Source organism: Podarcis melisellensis, assembly GCF_964234715.1.
Source record: "Podarcis melisellensis genome assembly, chromosome: 3".
NCBI lineage: Eukaryota > Metazoa > Chordata > Lepidosauria > Squamata > Lacertidae > Podarcis > Podarcis melisellensis.
Window position 1 is genome coordinate 96379660 of NC_138530.1, and position 22325 is coordinate 96401984.

At 40.9% G+C, this 22325-nt stretch overlaps 1 protein-coding gene across 3 annotated transcripts in view; it reads right to left on the reverse strand.

Annotated features, from left to right (window-relative positions):
• SNTG2 (syntrophin gamma 2) overlaps positions 1-22325 on the reverse strand; it is a 221056-nt gene that overhangs the window by 118211 nt on the left and 80520 nt on the right. The window contains exons 2-4 of one of the 3 annotated variants that reach the window (XM_081906304.1): positions 21426-21503; positions 8965-9021; positions 8803-8860 (exon numbers count right to left, since the gene is read on the reverse strand). In XM_081906304.1, the coding sequence (XP_081762430.1) occupies positions 8803-8860; positions 8965-9021; positions 21426-21503 (193 nt within the window). Of the gene's footprint in view, positions 1-8802; positions 8861-8964; positions 9022-21365; positions 21504-22325 lie in introns of all 3 variants that reach the window. The other 2 variants (XM_081906303.1, XM_081906305.1) reach the window with 2 other exon arrangements.

Consider the following 22325-nt stretch of genomic DNA (forward strand, 5'->3'; position numbering starts at 1 on the left):
GAGGAGGAGTTTGGACTTGATATCCCGCCTTTCACTCCCCTTAAGGAGTCTCAAAGCGGCTAACAATCTCCTTTCCCTTCCTCCCCCACAACAAACACTCTGTGAGGTGAGTGAGGCTGAGAGACTTCAGAGAAGTGTGACTAGCTCAAGGTCACCCAGCAGCTGCATGTGGAGGAGCGGGGACGCGAACCCGGTTCCCCAGATTACGAGTCCACCACTCTTAACTGCTACACCATGCTGGCTCTCAGTACTTAAGTCTTTTCCCTTCAAAGCACTTAACTTTGGCTGGTAGAGTTGGGATTGCATTGTCCAAAATGGACCATGGAATAGCTTCCACCAGAGAGATCAGAATGCATGTCAACAATGGTTCATCCCAATGCTGCCATCCTTGCAGCTTGTGACTCTTATAAACATACAAGTTGATTTACTTCTGTATGACTGAATGTGCAGAACCATGTAAGGCTCGTCTTAGTCTTAAAAGCCACCTTGCAATCACCAGAGCTTAGAAGTCTGAACATTAAGATCCATAACTGGAACACAGATCCAACTCCCTAATGGTTACCTAGTGCTTGTTCACTGTACCTGCTGCAGTTCAGAAGCAACCACAGAAAAGTGCTTCTGCAATACAGGTACATGTTCACCCCCCAAATCCACTATGTGAGCAATACACAGCCATTCCCAAATACCTTACATGGCATCTCATCCAAATTTTGACTTTTCAAGTTAGACTAAAAACTAAAGTTTGCCTGCCAGGAAGACAGAGCTGTTTCTGCTGCTGAAGCTATCATGGATTAATAGGATGATGCTTCTCCTGTGATTTCTTGCTACCTCTGGATAATGGAAAAACTCATGCTGCCAATCTGATCATTTTATCTTAAACGTATTTTATCTTGTAGCTGCATTCTGTTTCCCCCCCAGATGGCACATCAATCAAAACACAGCTCCATAGACTTTATTTACCGCATCATGGTTATTATATTGGTATGGTGCTCAAACATCAGCTTGCTATAGTGGCGATAAAGAAACAATAGTATGAATTTGCAATACCCGCAATATTAACTTAAAACAGCACTGAAGGGGAAAGTGGGGAAAGGATTACAGTTTTAAGTCTTCCAACTTAATAAACTTTGACAACACCAAAGTGTGAAATGAAGCTCATAAATGATTTAGAGTCTCCTGGAACAATACACTGTTTATTGCACATAGATTTCCCTCTTCCTTTGGGAAAGCTCAGAGCGGTTTATATGCTGTTCTTCCATCCCGCCACTGGGCAGGCTAAGACCTGCTAAGTTATTCTGTAACAGCATAATGAACCCTAAGGCGATAACATATAAATTACAAAGTTCTACTTTCTTCATAAGTAGATCTATAGAAGAAGAAGAAGAGTTTGGATTTGATATCCCGCTTTATCAGTACTCGAAGGAGTCTCAAAGCGGCTAACATTCTCCTTTCCCTTCCTCCCCCACAACAAACACTCTGTGAGGTGAGTGAGGCTGAGAGACTTCAGAGAAGTATGACTAGCTCAAGGTCACCCAGCAGCTGCATGTGGAGGAGCGGAGACGCGAACCCGGTTCACCAGATTACGAGTCCACCGCTCTTAACCACTACACCACGCTGGCTCTCTGTATTTAACAAGCAGTAGCCCTGCACACATATTCTTTCATTGCTTACAAAATGCATGATGCAACAGATAAACACCAAGAACTAAAATGGAGACTGTCTATTAATACCATTTTTGTAAAGCCATACTCCATGCTAAGAACACCCATGTGTTATATTGCTTCTCTTTTAAAGTGGCACAGAGATTTATCTCAACAGGAGCTGCTGGCAGCAACAGTCAGCTGACATGACTCCATAAATTCTACACATGATGTAAAGCTTTTTAGAATTCTCTTATGTCAAACTATGGTTTTATGCTACTTTCGCTTTACAAGGAAAAACAGTCAACTCTGTGTTGTTGTTTTTAACCATAACAATTCAAGGAAGTGGACCTTTTATTTATTTTTTTAAAAGGTTTCTTACTTCCATTAATTCAACGAAGTACTAAATCCACTACTTTGGGCAAAGAAAGAAAACCTCATCTCAAGCAACTAAAATGCATTCTAATATCTGAGAACAGGGAGGATAGTACCAACATGGACATGATTAATACCACAGGTAAAAGGCTTACTGAACTGAATAATGTGGTACTGAATCCACGGAAGTAATGAATATTTAAAGTTTTATAAGGAAATAAAAGAGAGGCAGACTGGCGTCTTCAATCTTTCTATTCAAAGGATGGCACTGGAGGCCAACGAGAGATCTTATTATTTCTTATTTCAAGACAGTGGGAAGGAGTTACGCGAAAACAAAAGGGCAGAACTGAATGTGCACAGGTAATGGAAGGGATGTTTCCTACTGAGCTACACAGCTTAAGACGAAATGAAAAAAAAAAACATGATTTATTATTAACAGGTACTATCAACATTAATTTTCCTGCAGTTATTTTTGTGGCTCCACATTTTGCCCTTGATATCTTAGATGCAAAATCATTTCTAATCACAGGGATATTTCGTGCAGCGCACAAAGGAAAAAAGCAACACTTTTTCCTTGTACGATAAAATGTAATCTTAACACCTGATTTGTAAAGTAGAGCTGCCACAAGTTTATTGGAGGGGAGGGAATTTTGTTTGCCCCAGTGCGTTTGATCAGGGCTCTCCGATTTGTGGTTGTGACATGCCAAAAATGGCTTGAGCCACAATGTGGGAATCTACAATCTTGAAGACTTGCCTGAGTGATTCCAGCTGAGAAACCCACCTGTTGAGAATTTCCCATGTGAACCATTAAAAAGGGTATCTTCTTTCATTAGATAGGATTTCATCAGACAGAGGTGGCCAAACCTGGCCCTCCAGCTGTTTTTGGACTACAACTCCCATCATCCCTAGCTAGCAAGACCAGTGGTCAGGGATTATGGAAATTGTAGTCCTAAAAACAGCTGGAGGGCCAAATTTGGCCACCACTGTCATAAGAGAAATGCACTGGGCCAAATCGACATTAGCAGTTGCCAAGTTTATAAACTCTACCCTCAAATATCAGATGATGCCTGCTTGTCTTTTATGTTATGGATACATATGTAAGTTGACCCCAAATATCCTTGTTGGAAACAGTATGAATAACCCATTAACTGCTCCTTGAAGTTGTACCCTTTAACATTACAAATAATCCATTATTCTAGCTGGGGCTTGTATTCCGTTTCTCTTCCAATTATTGATCTACCTGTCATGGTATTGCTGGAGAATGAAGGGGAGGAGCAGAGACAGGCAGAGGAAGGGGGGCAGGAAGTGGCGGTGGAGGAAAGAAGGGAAAGCCAGGAGGAGGGACAGCTCACAGATGTTGGACCAGAGCCTCAACACCGCACAGGAATTTCTGGCACAGACAGTGAAACAATGCCTGTTCTGTCTGCCAAGGAAAGGACAGTGTTAAAGAGGAGGGGACAGAGACATCACGAGACATGAAAATTCCACGCCTTTTCTGTTGGAGAAGGGGCGGGCATAAGGCACTCCCAGAATCTGAGCTGGAGGATTCGGATGCATGCTTGTACATATGTAAAATAAAGACTGTATATATGTATCTCTGAGTGAGCAGAGGCATTTCTTGCGGAGAGCATTCACAAGCCATCACACTACCCCCTTGAATCTCACCCTCTCCTTGACAATAACCCCACAGGATAGCAACATGCCATGATGTCGAGACACAGGCAAACAGGGTACGCTCATTCTCGTACTGCTACATAAATGCATTTTAAAATGTTTAAAATTAACAAATGCATTTCAAATTTAAAGCAGTCTTCATTCATTGACTTACTCTGATCATGGAATCCCACAGAGACCAGGACCACAGTGAGTAAATAAGAATTCAGCACTAGTGTTTCATGAGTGTGACACCCCCCCCCCCTGATTAAACTGAATATATCAGTTTTAATATCTATCTATCATCTATCATCTATCATCAATCATCTATCATCTGTCTGTCTGTCTGTTTTGGCATTCAGTAGAAATTGCTCTGCTAAAAGACAGCATGTTCAATGGATTCCCAGGGTGTGTGTGTGTGTGGGGGGTGTCCATTGCAACAAATAACCTCTGGCATAGTTTAGTGAACTATATTCACCACTCAGTTTCAACAGAATTCATTTCGTATTGTTTTTGCTGCTTGTCTGACTCCACATGCTGTATCAGATAAGGGCACAGTGGAACTGCAAAGGTTTAGAACGTTGCAAGCCTGCAACTTCTACAGAAATTGGATAGTGGGCAAAAGAGCATCATCACAATGGTGTCAACATTCTGTGACTGCGTGGCTTGGAAAAGCATTTCTGCAGCCCGTCCAATAGTTGTGTGTATGTGTGTACACATACATAACTAGGAAAATGAAACAACCAGGCTTTAGCCACATAAAAAGTTGCCTTCAACATGTTGCTATGACTTTCCCCATCCATTTTCAGGGTTGGTTTGGGTAGGCTATCTAGACGCCTCCAGTTTCTTTTTTAAAACAACTTTTCTCTAGAACACGCACTTTCATTTTACTGCTCCATTATTACATTTCGCTGTCAGCTTACAGTATAAGCATTCTTCTTCCTTCTTTTCCACCTAGCTCATTTACTGAGGGGGTGAAACACATTCATTTTTTCCTCCCTCACATGCTATTTTTATGCCATATACAAGACAGTATCTCTGTGGAGGTTGTATTAAAAGAATGCTTTTGTTCACTTAGGTTTCACATTCATTTTATTTTAATATTTGTGTAAAGGGGGCATGTTGCAAGCAAATCAGCATTTAAAATTCATGTTGAAGCTTTATTTGTGTTTGGCTTAATTTATATTTATGTTACCTTGTCCTACTTTTATTCTGTTAAACTTTTGTTTTGTGATGATTTAATGTCCAAAGGAATCTAAACCGGAACCCTGTATTAAAAGCAAAATGAAATATTTAGTGAATCTACATACGTTTCAACATTTTGGGACCAAAAACTGAGATGTGCATCCTCCTTGTTGTGCTCTCGTGTGAGTCACATCAACTGCACGAGAGCACAGAATTCATTGATCTCACATGTTTGGGGGCTCTGTGATTTTGCACATTTTTGGGTGCCGTGTAGAGATCATGGCACCCAAAAATGGGAAGTCCTGATATCATGAAGGCAGTTCAGGGGTATGGAACTGGAGAAACTGTGATGATTGCTTTCCCCCACCCCACTCCCCTATCCTGTGTTTTTTGAAATGTGGATTGCTGAACTGGGCAACTTCTTCAAACCTAGACAAAATGAAGTGGGAACAGAGAAAAACGTACAGAGTACTTCTTTGGAGAAGTTGGAGAGCACAATGGGAAACCTGTGAGCCTCCATATGTTGTTGGACTACAATCCCCATCATCCCAGAAACTAGCCAGGTGTCTGGGCCTGGTAGGAGCTGAAGGAGTGATGGATTTCCTATCCCTGCTGTAGAAGATAGGAGTTCTGCTAATCAAGGGGCTGCTCTCCTGAACCCTTCAACAGTCTTGTATAGGGCAGGCCCCAACAATTGCTCTGTGAACACAGTACTACGAAGCTTCCAACCTTCCCAAAGGACTCTTCTCTCCAAGCTGCTTAAGTTCTATGTGGTTTTAAAAGTGTGGTGCCAGATTTTCCCTCCATGCGGGATTTTGCTACCTCTGGTTTCTGAGAATGCACAATAAGAACTGCTGATTGAAGCAACTGTGCTAAGTATACCCTTAGTCACAGACAGAATTTGCAAATAGAAACAAGATGTTTTAAAAGGGCACAGAACACAGAAATAGAGCCAGTTTAAGTGCTGGCCAGCTTTGATAAGCATCTCTCAACCTCCGTATGGAAAATGGGGTAGAACAAAATAAAATAATACTGGACACACCGAAAAAGGGAGGTAGCAAGAGTAGGAAACTAGTTCCAGAAGTTGCAAAACATGATGGTGTGGGGAGAAATTTCTAGATGACAGCACATGTTCAAATTGGCATTTATTTGTCTATTAACCAATCTATATACTGCTTTATGAGGTGGAACTGGCCTTTCAAGGCAATGTACAGAATTTCATGCAACACAATCGTAACCATAATTCAACTAAAACCACATTGCAGCACCATAAAACTTAAGAAGATCACAAGAACCTGCTAGATGAGAGCAATTCCCATCTAGTCCAGCATCCTGCTTCTAGTGGCCAAGCAGATGTGCATGGGAAGCCCACAAGAAGGATATACCTGTAGTCCATTGGGCTCGATGCCTCTCTTTGATGTACAGAGCAACATCTCCTCCAGCAAATCCTTCCCTGTCCATCTTGTAGCATCGGGATGTTGGGATACTGCCAGGGAGACAGAGGCCATCATACAGGCCTACACATCGTCCCCGGACGTCCTCCGGTCTCCCGTTGGAACAGCAACAGTCAATTAGCGACACGAGCCTCAGACACATTCCAAGACTCGTGCACATCCTTTTCAGCATTCTCCACAACGGAAGATTCACCCAGGAGAGCATATATACAGCTTTATTCAACATTGGTCAGAACAAAGGAAAAACATGACTGCTTGCATCCATGTCGAGGAAAACAGCCAGAACAAAAGCTATATACAAAACGGAAACTCCCAGTGAGCAGGAAGTACACAGGCATGTGACACACAACAGCCTGTTCCCTTTTTAAGGAGGAACGGAAATATCCTAACACGGGATGTCTCACTGTTTTCCTCCATTCCACTAGGTTTCCATTGCACCCAAGCATATATATGCTCTCCTTTAATACACTAAGCCCAGAGTTTGTCCAAGGTGTCTGAGGCAAAATGGGAAGCTGCCACCGTATGCATGTGCTGTGCATTGTCCACCCCTGCCAAAGCCTCACTTGCCAAGGTTGCAAGGATGTGGGTTCTGATGAGATATTGTGAGAGCCCCACATTTTTGTGGGGTTCTCGTGAGATCTCACCAGAACCCATAAGACGTTGCAGCGGGGGTTGGGGCATGCCTGCAGGAAGGTGCCCCTTGGATTCTGCCACCAAAGGCTGCCTCAGTCTGCCTCAGGAACAGGCTTGCTAGTAACTTCGTATGGTCTAGAATCCTGTTCAGTTCTTATTGCATGTATTCCCCTGCAAGTAGCTCATGAGAAAGGTTTGTCTTGCAGAGAACTAGAAGTCACCAGAGCAGAGAACTAGCAAACTGATGTAGCACCAGAGATCAGGCAGATCTAGTACAACAATGCAACACCTGGGCGTGGAGGTCCAGGTATAGCCCTTCTTTAACCTGAAAACATGAGTGCCCTAGGCACAAATGAGCATGAACACAGCTTTATGGTTATGTGCAAAATATGGTCCTTTATCACAATATACATGAGGCATATACTCTAGTCCCATATTCATTCATTTATTCTGTTTTCAAATTCTCCAAAAACAAGACAGTTGCATTACAATTTCTAGAAAATTTAAGCTGCTTAGAAGATGGGGGCGGGGAGAAGCAAAGATTGTCCTAGACCCGTGATGGCCAAACTTGGCCCTCCAGCTGTTTTGGGACTATAACTCCCATCACCCCTAGCTAACAAGACCAGTGGTCGGGGATGATGGGAATTGTAGTCCCAAAACAGCTGGAGGGCCAAGTTTGGCCATCACTGGCCTAGACAGTATAGCTTTACTGAGAAGTGTTTCCCCCCACACACATAGTATGGACGTCAATGCTTCACATTATTCTGTCAGTGTTGAGTAACAGTTATTTCTTTTATAGGATTATTCTCACAAGACTATGTTCCTCTCTAGACAGACAACTTCACAGTAATAGGCTGCCTGGGATTTATTTATTTAAATAACTTGTGTGTAACTTTACTCATGTACCCATGTCTAATGTTGATACCCTGAAGCATTGCTTGATTTTCATTTTCCACGTATGTCTTTCAAGGTCTGTGCCTCATTGCTGTGTTATCCCACTTTCCAAACTATTGGAAGTTTACCATAATATTTTCCCTAATTCTTTTCTATATAAGTATGGACTAATAGTAAATAATACCTCCTTTCCAAGATTGCTAACAACTGTTTCTTAACATGATTCCACACACCCCTAAATGGAGTCGAGGTTCATGTAGGAATATACAAACACAACAAGAGCGAAAATTCTCTCTGAGGATTGCTCAGATTCCTACTTTGTCACGATTGCACATTTTTGGAAGCTGAAATAGTACGCAGAGATGTAAAGCATGGCCACCGAATCTTCAGAGAATCCCCTGAGATGTACTACTGTGACTCACAATGAATTTCATTTGTGCTAGAGGTGTGAATTCTCTTTAAAAAATAAATGGCAAATGTGTTTGGAGAGGGAGTAGAATGCCTGAAACAGTGAATCTAATAGTCACAAACACCGCAAGCAGGTGAACTGGAGCTGGGATCACCCAATGAAAGCAATGGGGCAATTATAGGATGTTGCTCTTTCATAATTGCTTATACAATTGGGACCCTCTGTCCAGTCTGTCCAAACTTGGAAAGGTGCTTTCTAATAGTGTAGAATGCCCGATAATGCCAGTGTTGACAGAAAACAGCAAAGTTACAGGCAGAAGACCAAGTATCCCATTGAAATCAATAGAAAAAACAAAAATTAGTAAATGAATAAAGGATCAAAAACAAAACGAATGCAATTCAAATGAATGAAAATGAAGCAAACCAAACTTTTAAATTTAGGTTGAATATAAAAACAGGACATTTTTCTGGGTCCACATTGAATTTGCACCAGTGAATCCATATTTAATTACTGCATTTAATATCAAAGTCTCCCATATGCAAGTACGCATTTGCTTTACCTGCTTGATCTTTAAATATTTTTGATATGACGACAGGCACTTTGTGCTCAGCACCACCCTGAAAGAGATAAGTGACAAGAAGAAGAGTTTTAGCTGCTCATCGCCTTCACTTTTTTTGCACTACGTATCAAAAAAGAGAAGAGAAGAAAGAATTATGCATACCTTTATACTTAAGCCCAAGCCACCAACTGGTTGTCTACGAAGTTTAACAGTTCTGTGCTTTAAAAAATGGTAGAAAAAATAAATTTAGGTGAAAATACAATATTAGATGCATGCATATCGAATCTCACCTACTCTCTCTTCTCATATTCTAGAAAGCTGAAAGACTACATTCCATAAAATAATATGATATTTAATTCATAACACTATCACTAGCACAAAAGATGGGCTTTTTTCTTCATTTACTGAAGGGGGAAATTAAATCCTTTGCACCAGTTTGTACCTTGAGTTGCACAATTTTCTATGACAAATGCAATCCAGATAGATGCACAGGACTTTCATGATTTTCAACCGGTTGCTCAGACGACTATTCCACTGTTCACAGATATGAACAGGAGCTTGTGCCGTTGGAGCCACTGACCGCAGAAAACTATGCTTGTCAACTCTAAAGCACGTCCATTGAATTTTATGTGGTTTACTCACTTGAACAGCAATCCTATACATGCACTGAACTCAGTGAGGCTTACTTCTGAGTAAACTTGCAGAGGACCACACTGTGAGCACAATATGCCAAGTCTCATTAAAGGAATGGGTGCAACAATATAAATGTTTGATTGGACTGATAAGCTTTAATTTAAAATTTTCTGGTTTGCCCTTGTCAAATCTCTGAAAGTTTAAAAATACAGAGCATTGCTTCTGGTGTATGTTTGTACAAAAGTTTGTATTCTTTGCTGATATCAGTTATACCCTTGATTTCCATTTTTAGTTTTCAAATCAATCTTTTTCCATATCCAGCTGACTTTCCTGCAGTGAGCTACCCTACTCATATTAATCTATTTCTCATGGTTATTTCTTCAATACTTTTTTTTTTTTTTAAGCAGGTACGTGAGATAAAATCTTTATGGACATCTTCTGTAGCAATCTATCTCACGTTTAATAGCACCTTGCATTTTTGACATTTTATTCATGCTCACTTTTCTTGGTACTTGACATAATAATGGAACATGAAGAGCTTCATTTTATCTATTGGCAGTAAATGTATAGTAATACTGTTTAGCAACATGCTGAGTTCAGCTGTAGCCGCAATGCCTTTTCTCATCACCGGGAACAGATATGGTTGGATATTTCAAGGTTGTTGTTGTTGCTATTATTATTATTATTATTATTATTATTATTCACTCTGTATAGAGGAAAATTATTGTTCGGATATTTATATTATATTTATTATATTATGTTTCATTTTACCAAAACTGTTGCTTGATTTGTTTTCTAAGGAAACACCTGTAAGTCTGATTAATTTCCACAAAGGCTTCTGCAGAGTTTTATTTTGACACATATATGAAAAAGAAACTGACACCATCAGCTTGAGGAAAGAACTTGTTGCATTATTGCTTTGGTGCTGTACTAGCAAAGCAAGTTCAACATTCCCAACAGTGGTGTGCAGTGAAATTTTTTCGTAAGGGAACAGTTAGGACCAAAGGTGCCAGTTTACGAGGGCAATTTGTGGGAGGAAAGGCATTGCGCCTCCCTCGCTAATCCAGGCAAAAGCTTCCCAGTCCTTGGAAAGGAGGCACCAGAATTTTTGACAGGATGCTGGAGCCCTGTTGCCTCCTTCCCAAAGCTGGGCAGGCATTGAGAAGGTGGAGGGTGTGTGTGTGGTGTAGTGGTTAAGAGTGGCAGACTCGTAATCTGGGGAACCGGGTTCGCGTCTCCGCTCCTCCACATGCAGCTGCTGGGTGACCTTGGGCCAGTCACACTTCTCTGAAGTCTCTCAGCCCCACTCACCTCACAGAGTGTTTGTTGTGGGGGAGGAAGGGAAAGGAGAATGTTAGCTGCTTTGAGACTCCTTAGGGTAGTGATAAAGCGGGATATCAAATCCAAACTACTACTACTACTACTACTACTACTACTCTTCTTCTTCTTCTTCTTCTTCTTCTTCTTCTTCTTCTTCTTCTTCTTCTTCTTCTTCTTCTTCTTCCCCTCCTCCTCCTCCTCCTCCTCCTCCTCTTGGACTCTGTTGGAGCATTGCATCTCCCTCCCTAAGCTGAGCAGAAGCTTCCCAGGCTTAGGAAAGAAGATGCCCGGCTTTAATACTCAACTTACCAGGGACATTTAGGGAACTAGCATATTCCCCCCTAGTCTACTGACGGCACACCACTGATTCCAAACCAACTGCATGGCTTTTATTCAGTTACAAGTACAGTGAGTTTGAATTCTGGAAAGACACGGTAACATTCCCACCCATCCCCTTCCTCTGGTTGAATATTTTTAAATATATTTAAAGAAGCAACTGAAGTTGCCTGGGAACGGAGTTGAAAATGCTGCTTTGCCTCCATAGCTTGCAAAGGGGATCAGAAAAGCGAGGTCACATCATCATGTCAGCACTAGTTTTAAGGGACTACTGAATCTGAGAAATTGGTCGTGTTTCCATGCAATGCGAAGCCAAACCATAGCTTAGCATGAGCATGCTGGCTCCCAGAGCAGGGCTTACAGCTGCTCTGCTCCTTTAGGCTCAGCTAAGTGTGGCAGCCAAACTCTCTTCTCCTTAACCGTCATGCTGGGTTCAGATGACACGCGAAGGGAAACTTTGGCTTAGCTGCTGCACTGAGCTAAAAGAACTTGAGAGGAGGAAAGCAGCTACAAGCTCAGCTCTGAGAAGCAGCACATTTACACAGGGCCAGTGAGACAGTTTGGCTTACTGTGATGCACAAACCAGGACATTTTGCAAGTCTCAGATTACAGTTATTTAGCCTGACAAATTGCAATTAGTCATTCAAGAAAAGAAATAATAAAGAGTAGTGCACTGAAAGTGCTCTGCAATTAAATTATAATGAATATGTGCATACCAGCTACACTTAACTAATATAACTGATATTTAATCCAGATGTACAGAATCTATCATCTCGTAAGGCATCAAATCAAATGTTAAGAAGGACTGCAGCATTTTAATATTTTGAGGTTGAATTTTGTTAATTAGCAGCATGGTTGATTAAGTAGTATCTAAATATATCCAGATAATGGGGAAATGAGCAATTAAATCTTAACTTATTTTAAATGCCAGTTATTTTAATTAAAATACTCAACAGGGGAAAGAAATCACAATATGAGCGTTGACTTGCAAACCTTTTAAAACAAGAGTATTTACTTCTACCTTATAATTTTTCTAAGTCTGCAAAAGATTGAGTTCATTGTACATGTTTTAGAAGGATGTTATTTATTTTGGATTGCATTTAAGCTATAGTATAAGCATTCATTTGCACATGCATTCAGTCATTCCGGCAAGTATGAAAGGTCCACAGAGAACTCTGTGATTGCAACCATTCAATCTCACAAATTACTGTATTTTTCTGCCTATAAGACGCCCTCATGTATAAGACGCCCCCTATTTTGGGGGACTCAGATTTAAGAAAATTGGGGGGGGGGAGAGATGGCCCCATGTATAAGACAGCCCCTGATTTTTGACATTATTTTTAAGGAAAAAAACCTAGTCTTCTACATGGAAAAATATAGTATTTACTAACTGGGTGGGGCAGAACTTCCAGCAGGTGAGTCACTGTTGCTTACTGGGTGTGGGGGTGGTTCAGGCAGCAGGGAGGTCAGCACAGTGCAAACACCTCAGCTGAGCCAATCCAGCACTCCTGCTGGTGTGTTTGCACCTTACCGACTGACTCATTGCTTTGCCCTTCTCCCTTTTAGTACAGCACAGCAGCTCTGCCCCACCTGGTGAGCTGCTTCTGTACACCTGGTGAATTCAGCTCACCTTCCTTGCTTAGAAGCATGCATAAAATTGCAGCTAAGGACCCTCAGAAAATCTCCAGACTCACAGAATCCCACATTGCCATCCGTGTGGGACGGTGAGTGGCAGTTCGATCAGCTGTGAGTAGGCTCCAGGAATATAAGTGAATGCGTTAGGTGAGAGGATTGTGCCTGCTGACCCATATGTTGGGTCTCCTGCATATGTTGATTTGCAGGTGTGCACAGAAGCATATCTCCATACAGCATCCAGTGTGTAATCCATTCCTTGTGAAATGAGATTTCAGAGCAAATACATATATGCCTTCCCTGCACATATTCTGATCTATGAAGTGAAAGCTTTGGCTATAAGGCATAGACCCATTCTTCCACCACAGATTCATTCCTACATTGCTTTATTCTGAGCACAGAGTTTATACATCTGTCTAAATAGCTGCTTTGTAGAGTGAATAATGTTCCTTTAACTGAAATATTAAGTAATTCCACTGAGGGCCAAACTACACATTATACCAAACTTGAAGCACATCAGTTTGTTTGGTTTAAAAAAGAAAGAAAGAAATCCTGTTTTTTATTGGGGCTACAATATGTTGCATGGGGAGCTTGACCTTGGGCCAGTCACACTTCTCTGAAGTCTCTCAGCCCCACTCACCTCACAGAGTGTTTCTTGTGGGGGAGGAAGGGAAAGGAGAAGGTTAGCCTCTTTGAAACTCCTTCGGGTAGTGATAAAGTGGGATGTCAAATCCAAACTCTTCTTCTTCTTCCTGTGATCTGGATAGAAATTCACCCTCTGCTACTATTAACCATTGGGGAAGGAGTGGAGAGATTCTCATTGGCTTTTGTTGACTTTGAAAAGTGTTACCACCTGCTATTCCTTGCCAGCACATTCTGCTCCACCAAGAATGCATGGGTTTCATTTCATTATATATATTTTTAAACATCTAAATACCTCCACAACCGTATAGCAGAAATACTATGCTATTTTTAAAAAAGTATTCCACTATGAAGTAAATTATACCCAAGATGCACAGTTTAAAGGCAATTTTGTGGGAGGACGGGACCTGATTGTTGTGCTTTAAAGGTTTTATTGGATGAAGATTTCCTGAAAACTAATCCCAGCCACAGACCTATCTCCTGCAACAGAAGTTGTTAGTCATGTGCATGAGTGACGATTGGTAATGGAAGTTCTGGATTATGAGCTGGTATTACTGTAATCCCTTTTTTACTGTCTCTGCTTCATCTTTCCGTGCTGTCAAATGCTGGAAGCCTCTGGTAACAAAAACACTCCACCGGCACATTGTTCTACTGTGCTCTCTATATGCAGATACGTTTAAAAAAACTGCAAAAGCAAACAAACCACTCAATGCCATCTATATAAAAGCAGCAACAGGAGATGAATGATTTTTAATGAATGATGCAATTCGTTTTAGCATTTTGTTTCTTAGCCACTGCAAGCGCTGTTGCTGGCTAGTTGGCAGTACATCCATTTTAAAAGAAGGGAAAAAATCATACTGGATGATTATTCTAGTGCTGTTCTGCTTCCATAATGGCCTTTGCTTCAGTAGAAACATCCACTCATGTAAGAGAAGGGGAGCTGATTTTCTCCACCTCCTGCTTCCTGCCACAGCACTAAGTAAATCTGTGTGGAGTTCGCCCTCCTAGGTGTGTGACATAATACTGGGTTCATAAGGAGAGGGTTAACTAATTGTAAAATGACTAACCAATGGGAACCCAAGGGGCAGAGTTAACTGTGTATAAGGTTTAAGCACATAGGTTTTTTGGGGGGAGTTAGGGTGGCTGAGAAGACAGTCTGGAGTTAGAAGAGACAGAGAAGATAAGTCTGTGGGTTGGGCTAGTCCGGTGTGAGAGAATTTGTTAAGAGGAGTCAGTCAAACAGTTGAGATAATCAGTCAGAAGGTATTAGGAAGGTCTAGGCTGGTAAAGAAACTAAAGTTAAGATACTGACAGGAATATTATCTGAGAAACCATAAACTTGTTAATGTTTGTAAAATAAACTTGGGGTTTTTTTGGTTCACTTTTAACAACTGTCTGGACTCAGTGTTTTACCAGAGAGTAACGGGTTGGTGGCAGTGGGGAAGCGAGCACAGTGGTGGCACAGAGATCAAGAGACAGTTAAATGTCCAGGGACCCTGTGTAATCGCCACAAAAGTGGCGGCAGAGGTGGGATAACATCAATACCCTGTGATCGCCACAATCTGTTCCAGAACACTGTGGGAAGTGGTGTTAGGGGCTATGGAGGGAGAACCAGAGAAAATTAGCTCTCCTTCTCCTACCTTAATTGACGCTTCCACGAGATCAACACTGTATTTCACTTATCAGAACTCAAACTTGTACCTTCCTATTCACAGAATGAAATAGGGGCTACTATCCTATACACACTTACCAGGTAATAAATCCCATTGCATTCAACAGGATTCACTTCTGAGTAGACTTGCATAGTAGTGCAGCCTACTGGGATGATCCAGACCTTCCTTTGTGTACAGGATGATGGTCAGCATCAGAACAGAAAACCAAGCAAAATCTTCAAACTTTCCTAGATGTAATTACCCTTTGTTGTCTACATCTAGAGCAGCGGTTCTCAACCTGTGGGTCCCTAGATGTTGTTGGACTACAACTTCCATCATCCCTGAGCTCTGGCCTTGCTAGCTAGGGGTGATGGGAGTTGTAGTTCAACAACATTTGGGGACCTACAGGTTGAGAACCACCGATCTAGAGAATTAGATGGAAATGGGCCTTCCCAGTTGTATCCATCAAGTTCAGTGGGAACAGAATGTGTATCGTCATTTGATTGCATCCACATTCGGTTGTATGAGACAGGTGGATTTCCCCTGCATCATAATCTATAAAAAAATTGCCTGAATTTTCTTTTCCTCAAAGGCTTTCCCAGTCACTCTAATGGGAGAAGGAACTCTGCATGCACACACACACACCCCATTAAAGTAAACAGAGAAAGCCTTGTAGGCAGGAGAGCTCAGAGCATACACTGCAGACTAAGTGTAGCTCTGGGTGGGTATTTTGAGAACTGTGGATCCAGTGTACCTCCTCAGGTTAAGTTTTCTATTTTCAATGTAATTAGTTTATTACTGCAGAAAGATTCACACTCCATATTTAAAAAGATTGCTAGCTATGTTCTGTCCAATTATGCTAAATGTAACTGACAAACTACTTCAAGTTCCTTTAAAAAATAATAATAATATATATTATTTAGTTTGCTGCTGTGACTTATTTCAGGTATCATTTGGCCTCTTGATTTATTCAGTAATTATCCTAGAATATATACTGTGATGTGAATCCTTTTAAAAAATATATAGTAAACATACCCACACCCACTACTTTTGAACTAGAGTTCACTGTGTACTGCAGGTTTAAACTTCACTCAGGCTTGAAAAGAGATTCTAATTGCTGTTCGGAACAGAAAAGCTGCCACAACATGAAATCAATATTCCCTCCCCCACCCCTGGTTTTCAGCTTGTGATTTTGATTTTCCTATCAGATTCACTAATAGCCACATTCTTATTAAAGCCTTTCCCCCTGACGTACTCATGATGGATGCTGAATTGATAAAGAAATTATTTTCCTGACCTGGAATGCAACAGCTACAAAGTACAAGTCGAAAGGCATCAGGGATGTTTTGCTTCCTTTCATCTATTTTGGGAAGGGAAGTTGCTCTGTATGTGTCAGTGCACAATGCAATAAACTGAATGGGACATATGCTGGTGAAATGTTCTGAGCAACATAGCATGTGTCAGTGTACCAAGCCAGGGGAATATCTTATTTTTATTTTGAAGGGCAGGGGAAGTTGTTATCAACGCGGTTCACAGCGGATCTGTAATAGGGACATCACGTGACGTGTTCTCATAGTGCGGTAATGTAATAAATGGAATGTCTGTCAACCATGCAAAAGTAAATAACACTCCAATCCTACATAAAAACATTACTTTGGAATGCTTTTCCATTGACAACAGCGAGGCTTATTTCTAAAGAATGAAAGACAGTTTGTGCATTAAGTCCATTGTCTCTACTTGTACATGCCAAAAAGTATGATATGGAGGATGTGTCAAGCGACCAGGTTAGCCTGCGCCAAGGTCATTTTCCCCCTCCATGTGGAAGTCTTCCATACACCATTCAGCCAGATACTGTAATAGGAAGCCTTTTCACCATGTGCAGAACTAATTTCTGCACTAAGGTAGAAAGTGTGGCGTATCTTATGAAATGGTCACGTCAGTCTGTGAGCAATGACTGAGCTACCTGAAGGCTGCCAGACTTCTCTTCACTATTGTGAAGTGGAAGTGCAAACCAATCATGAAAAAAGGACGAACAAAGGAGAAAGGTTACATTTATCTCCTAAACAGCATGACTTTAATCCTGACTTACTTCTATCACCTCTGCAAAGGACAGGATAATACGCTACAAATGGAAAGGTGGAATTCTTTGCAAGCCTTCACATCCATTCAGTTTGACATATGTTCAAACTAAGGATGGGAGAATCTGTGAATTCTGGTTTCTCTCTCTCCCCCTCTCAAGCTTAAGTTCTGTTTTCCACATCAGTTTCCTATACACACACATGTATGTGTGTATATAGATAGATGATAGACAGACAGACAGACAGACAGAGTCCTCATGGAAATGCATCAGCATATTAGTACAAATTTCTACTAATACACACATTTTTTATATATGCAAACTTTGCTTAATGTTCACATTTATGCAAAATAATCTCCCCAAATACAATCCATTTGGGTATGTTAATTTCACTAATATATGTGTTTTATGCACATTATGCCCTAGCATGTGCATTTTAAAAAACATATCAGACATCTGAAGGCAGCCCTGTTTAGGGAAGCTTTTAATGTTTAACAGACCACTGTATTTTAATATTTTGTTGGAAGCTGCCCAGAGTGGCTGGGGAAACCCAGCCAGATGGGCGGGGTATAAATATATTTGTTTGTTTGTTTGTTTTACCTGACTGGAGACCCACATTGCGAAATTCAGAGAAGCAGAAATCTGGAAGGATGATGGCTCTGTTTCAGTTTGCATATTGTTTCAGAAAGTGTGAATTAGGTACAATCACATTTAAATGCAAATCCTAAATTGAACCAGTAACAATTCATTACTGGTCTTGGTGTCGGAAAAAAAAGAAGGGTACTTGTATTGTTTTACACATGATCACCGCTGACTTGTTTTAACCGAAACAGCAAAATCATGCGCTTATACGAAATAGTGTGCTTGTACAGAAAGAAGACATGAGAATTTCTTGAGACAAAACATTGTATTTAGAGAATTGTGACACTAGCAGCACAAATCCTATATGCGTCTCAGGCTACTCAGAAGTAAGTCCCATTGAGTTTATTTGCCGCTAAGCTGGTATAGGATTGCAGTCTATGTGCCTAAATAGAGTAACATTATAAATACAGTAACATGTGAAGTGGCAGAAATGTTGTATGTTTGCAGTTTCTAGAGGAAAGTTTTGAGACTGAAAACCTGATGGAAGAACAGGGCTTGGATAACTGAGGATGAAGTGCCCCTGCCCCTGACAAATATTGATCCTTCTGTATCCTTCCAAATGACAGTAGCTTCAAGGGCCATTACAAAAGGTAAGTGGACTGCTCTCTCCACCCCACCCCATCCAGTAATTTGGACACTGTGAAATACAGAGAGTTTTACTATTTCTTATCCGATACGAGAATGAGAAGCTCCTGTTCGAAGGCAGTTTTGATGACACCTATTGTTTAGAAAGGCCTAACTTTCTGCAGAATCCAGTATCAATGTTTGTAACAGAATCTGAACTATATGCCTGTAATTTACTGATCCAGAAAGATTCTGCAGACAACTACAGATCAATTCCACTGTTATTAATGATTTATGCTTCCCTCCATGGTTTACAAGCTAGCAACATTAATGATATGCTTTCTTTTATCTTCGGGTGATAATTGCCCTCTCTCTCAGCTAGGCGATTAATTACATCTCATGCAGTTTATGACCCCCCACCCCCACCCCGGAGTCAGTTGTGTCCATTTTGTCATCATCCTCTGTGAAAGTCATTATCCTTTCATAAAAGCCTTAGCTGAATAATAAACCCAACTTTTTAATCATGACATTCTTGCTTATTACATCACATCTGACTTCTGCTCCCAGCATGGGGGTTGGTTCAGACCATTTCTGGGACGTTCCAAAAGGCTAAGACACAGAAGCAGCCCCTGAGCTTGGGCTCAAACCTACCTCTCAACAACTCCCACTTGTCTCTGGCCTTGTCTTCATAGCTGTCTCACCTCTCATTCCCATACTTTTCATGAAAGAGGTCCATCTGGAATCGTTGTGTACCAGCCAAGCTGCCTTTTCAACTGAGCAGTAATCACTGAAGCACACATACTGAAGCACCTCAGTTCAGAATATAGCTTAAACAGCTTTCTGGATGGTAAGGCACACAGCACATGGGAGCACACACCTAGTAGACTTTTCAGAGAATGGAGAATACTCTTTCAAAGTATTTTCCGGGGAGAGGGTGTCTAAAGATTTTGAAGATTTGCAGGGTAAGTACTGAGAAACGAGACTTGGGTCCTCTAAAGACAAGGACACCTCATATAATTTTTCCTCAGGACCTCCATCTACTGAAATTAATTGGACATCCTGAACTCCTACCATTTGGCACTTGGAGTCTCTACCTGTCCCCAGTAATCCAACTGAAAGAGGCACCACTTTACAAGTTAGCAAGAAGCCATGTGGAAAAGGAGGGTTGTTGTGTGCCCCTTATACAGCTGAGCAGGTGGTCTTTGGCTTGTCTGGGTGGGTGTGTCATAAGTTATACAAGTCTGTGATAATGAGCAAAAATAAACTGAAGCAGTAAAGAGTGGGAGGCTAGCAGGTAGAAATAGATGGGATTACAAAGCAGAATATAAGACTGAGAAGATATTAATTTCCTGGGAAGAATGCTCAACACTGAGTACTTATGAATTCCTTGGATGAAGTATTAGTGGAAAAACCCTAAGGTGGAGGAAGAGGATGAGCAACAGGAAGGAAATAAACCAGACTGAACAGATGAGAAATGAAAAAAACCAAAGCCAATATAGAAGTGTACCGTTTTTATTTTAAGGTGTACAATAAGGAAGATATCTGTTATACAATGACAGTTTAGGAAGTGCAGTAGGGGGCTGGAGATTTTAGCATTTCCAAAATGTAACAAACGTTTGAGAATGTTACAAAGGTTTGGGTTTTTATTTTTGCTTACATTTTGTGTTCCAGTTTGAAATTGTTTAACAACAACAACAACAAAGATTCTACAATGAATTCATACAGGAAAGATGCATATGTTGGGTGACCTTGGGCCTATCACTCTTCCTCTGCTTAACCTAACTCACAGGATTGTTAGGATAAAATGAAGGAGAGAAACAGGTTCTCATCTTGAGCTCCTGGGGGAGGGGAACGGTGGGGTATATGTGCCATAAATTAGAGTTTATGAGAATTTCATTTTTTGTCGGCTTAAACATTTATCCATGTGTGCATATTATGTCACCCTTTTAACATTTAGAAACCCATGTCGGCAATTATCATCAACCACAAAGTGCCAAATGACTTAATTATGGATGTCACCTCTGTACCATTTAGAAGTCCATGTTGGCAATTATCTTCCATCACAAAATGTGCCATTTATTAATAACCTGGTACTGTATATAGTGACAGGCGACATACTGCAATTAGAGTGCAGCATCTAATCCTCAGTAAAGGGTTGGGTGCCTGTTAACTGATTTAGCTGAAGGAACCTTTAGCAGCAAGTCATGCTGTCTGCCAAAGTACCTTGCGGTTCACTGAATGTCTCTTACCCAGGTCACATCTCGCTGTCCCCTTTCACATTAAGATAAACTATTCCTATTATCCCGAGTTTGTTCTACAGATGACTTTCAGAAACAAGTAAATAAGAAAGAAAATAGGTGAGCTGGAAAACATGCAGTGCTGCGGTCCCAGATGACATTTTTTTTAAAAAATAATAATAATAAAAATAAACTTTAGTTCCGTCAATAGTTCAAAGTGTAATTCAGTCCTAGCCTCCCAGCTTCAAGGCAGGTTCAAAAAAGTTTCATTATCTCCCCGAAGCACTACCTTTCGCATTTAGTTTACAGATTTTTAAACTTTACAGAAGGGCTGTGCCTTTGAGCAGTGTCACAAATAAGTGCATGTGAATCTGAGCTGTTCAAATGCTAAATCACAGGATATCGACACAGCCCTGCTTAGGATATTTAGTGGCACATAGAAAAGAAAAAGCAGTTGCACCATTTTAAATCCCATGAGAACCTGAGAAGCTTAGGAGTCATGGGAGCATCAATATTTGATACCGAGAAGAACATAATGTGTCTTTATTCTCTTCGTCAAAGTATTTCATTGGGACCAAGGTGGTACTTTACAGAAAGGTAAACACTGCTGAAGGTAAATGGGGTTCCCAATTCTTACATATTTTCATTTATTTCCCTTTGCTGCTGTTATCACTTTGCAAACCTTTAAGAATTTATTTCTACCTGGCAAGCTATTCATATCCTTTGGCACACTTTTGATATTACCTGTTTAGAACAGTGTACTTTCAGGTCATTTTGAAAGATAGAAAAAACATATGGTTGGGAGCACAAAGTTAGAGAAGCACTTACATTTGCACTGTGATCACTTCCACTAACACAGATGACATCTTGTTTTTGAATTGTTAGTACCTCTTTTGTAAGCTTCAGTCGGATTTCATAGGCGTTTTCGGATATTTCGTCATATAGCAATGCAATACCAGTTTTTGTCTGTAGAGGCAAGGTAATGGGGGGGGGGGAGGGAGGGGAAAAACAGATCAAAGATGTCAAATGCATAGCCTTTAAAAATAACAATGATATATAATTTGTATCTTCTGTGTCCTAATAACAGTTTATCTCACCTATGCTTGCAAAGCTGTGTGGTAAAAGGTAGTAAGGAGATACTTTAGCAGAAAATATTCAAGTTACATTCTATATCAATATTCATGAACTGCTTAATCCTATCATCTTCTTTAGCTCTTGCATACCAGCAAAGTCTCGCAGTGTGAGCTAATGAAGGCTTTTCCTGCACCACAAGTATTTGGCAGACATGTCTCGTTCTCCCAAACTCGCCTCTAAGAAAAGTCATCAAATTCCTCTGCAACACAACACTGCTGGTGTAGCATTGTGCCAATGCTACAGGAACAAAGTCACTTTCTACAGACTCTGGGGTTGCGGTGCTCATCTCGCTTTATTGGCCGAGGGAACCGGCGTACAGCTTCCGGGTCATGTGGCCAGCATGACTAAGCCGCTTCTGGCGGACCAGAGCAGTGCACGGAAACACTGTTTACCTTCCCGCTGGATTTATCTACTTGCACTTTGACGTGCTTTCGAACTGCTAGGTTGGCAGGAGAAGGTACCGAGCAACGGGAGCTCAGTCTTTAGAGATGAACAAAAAGTTTATGCAAGTCTCCCGCTCCTTCTGCTCTCTTAAAATATCCACTGTGAAAAGTGATAAAATGCTAGTTGGTGCTTCTGATGGAAATAGGCATAAAACACACACAACTACTTATCTAGCCACAAACTGTAGTGAAATGCAAACCAGGAGTAGAT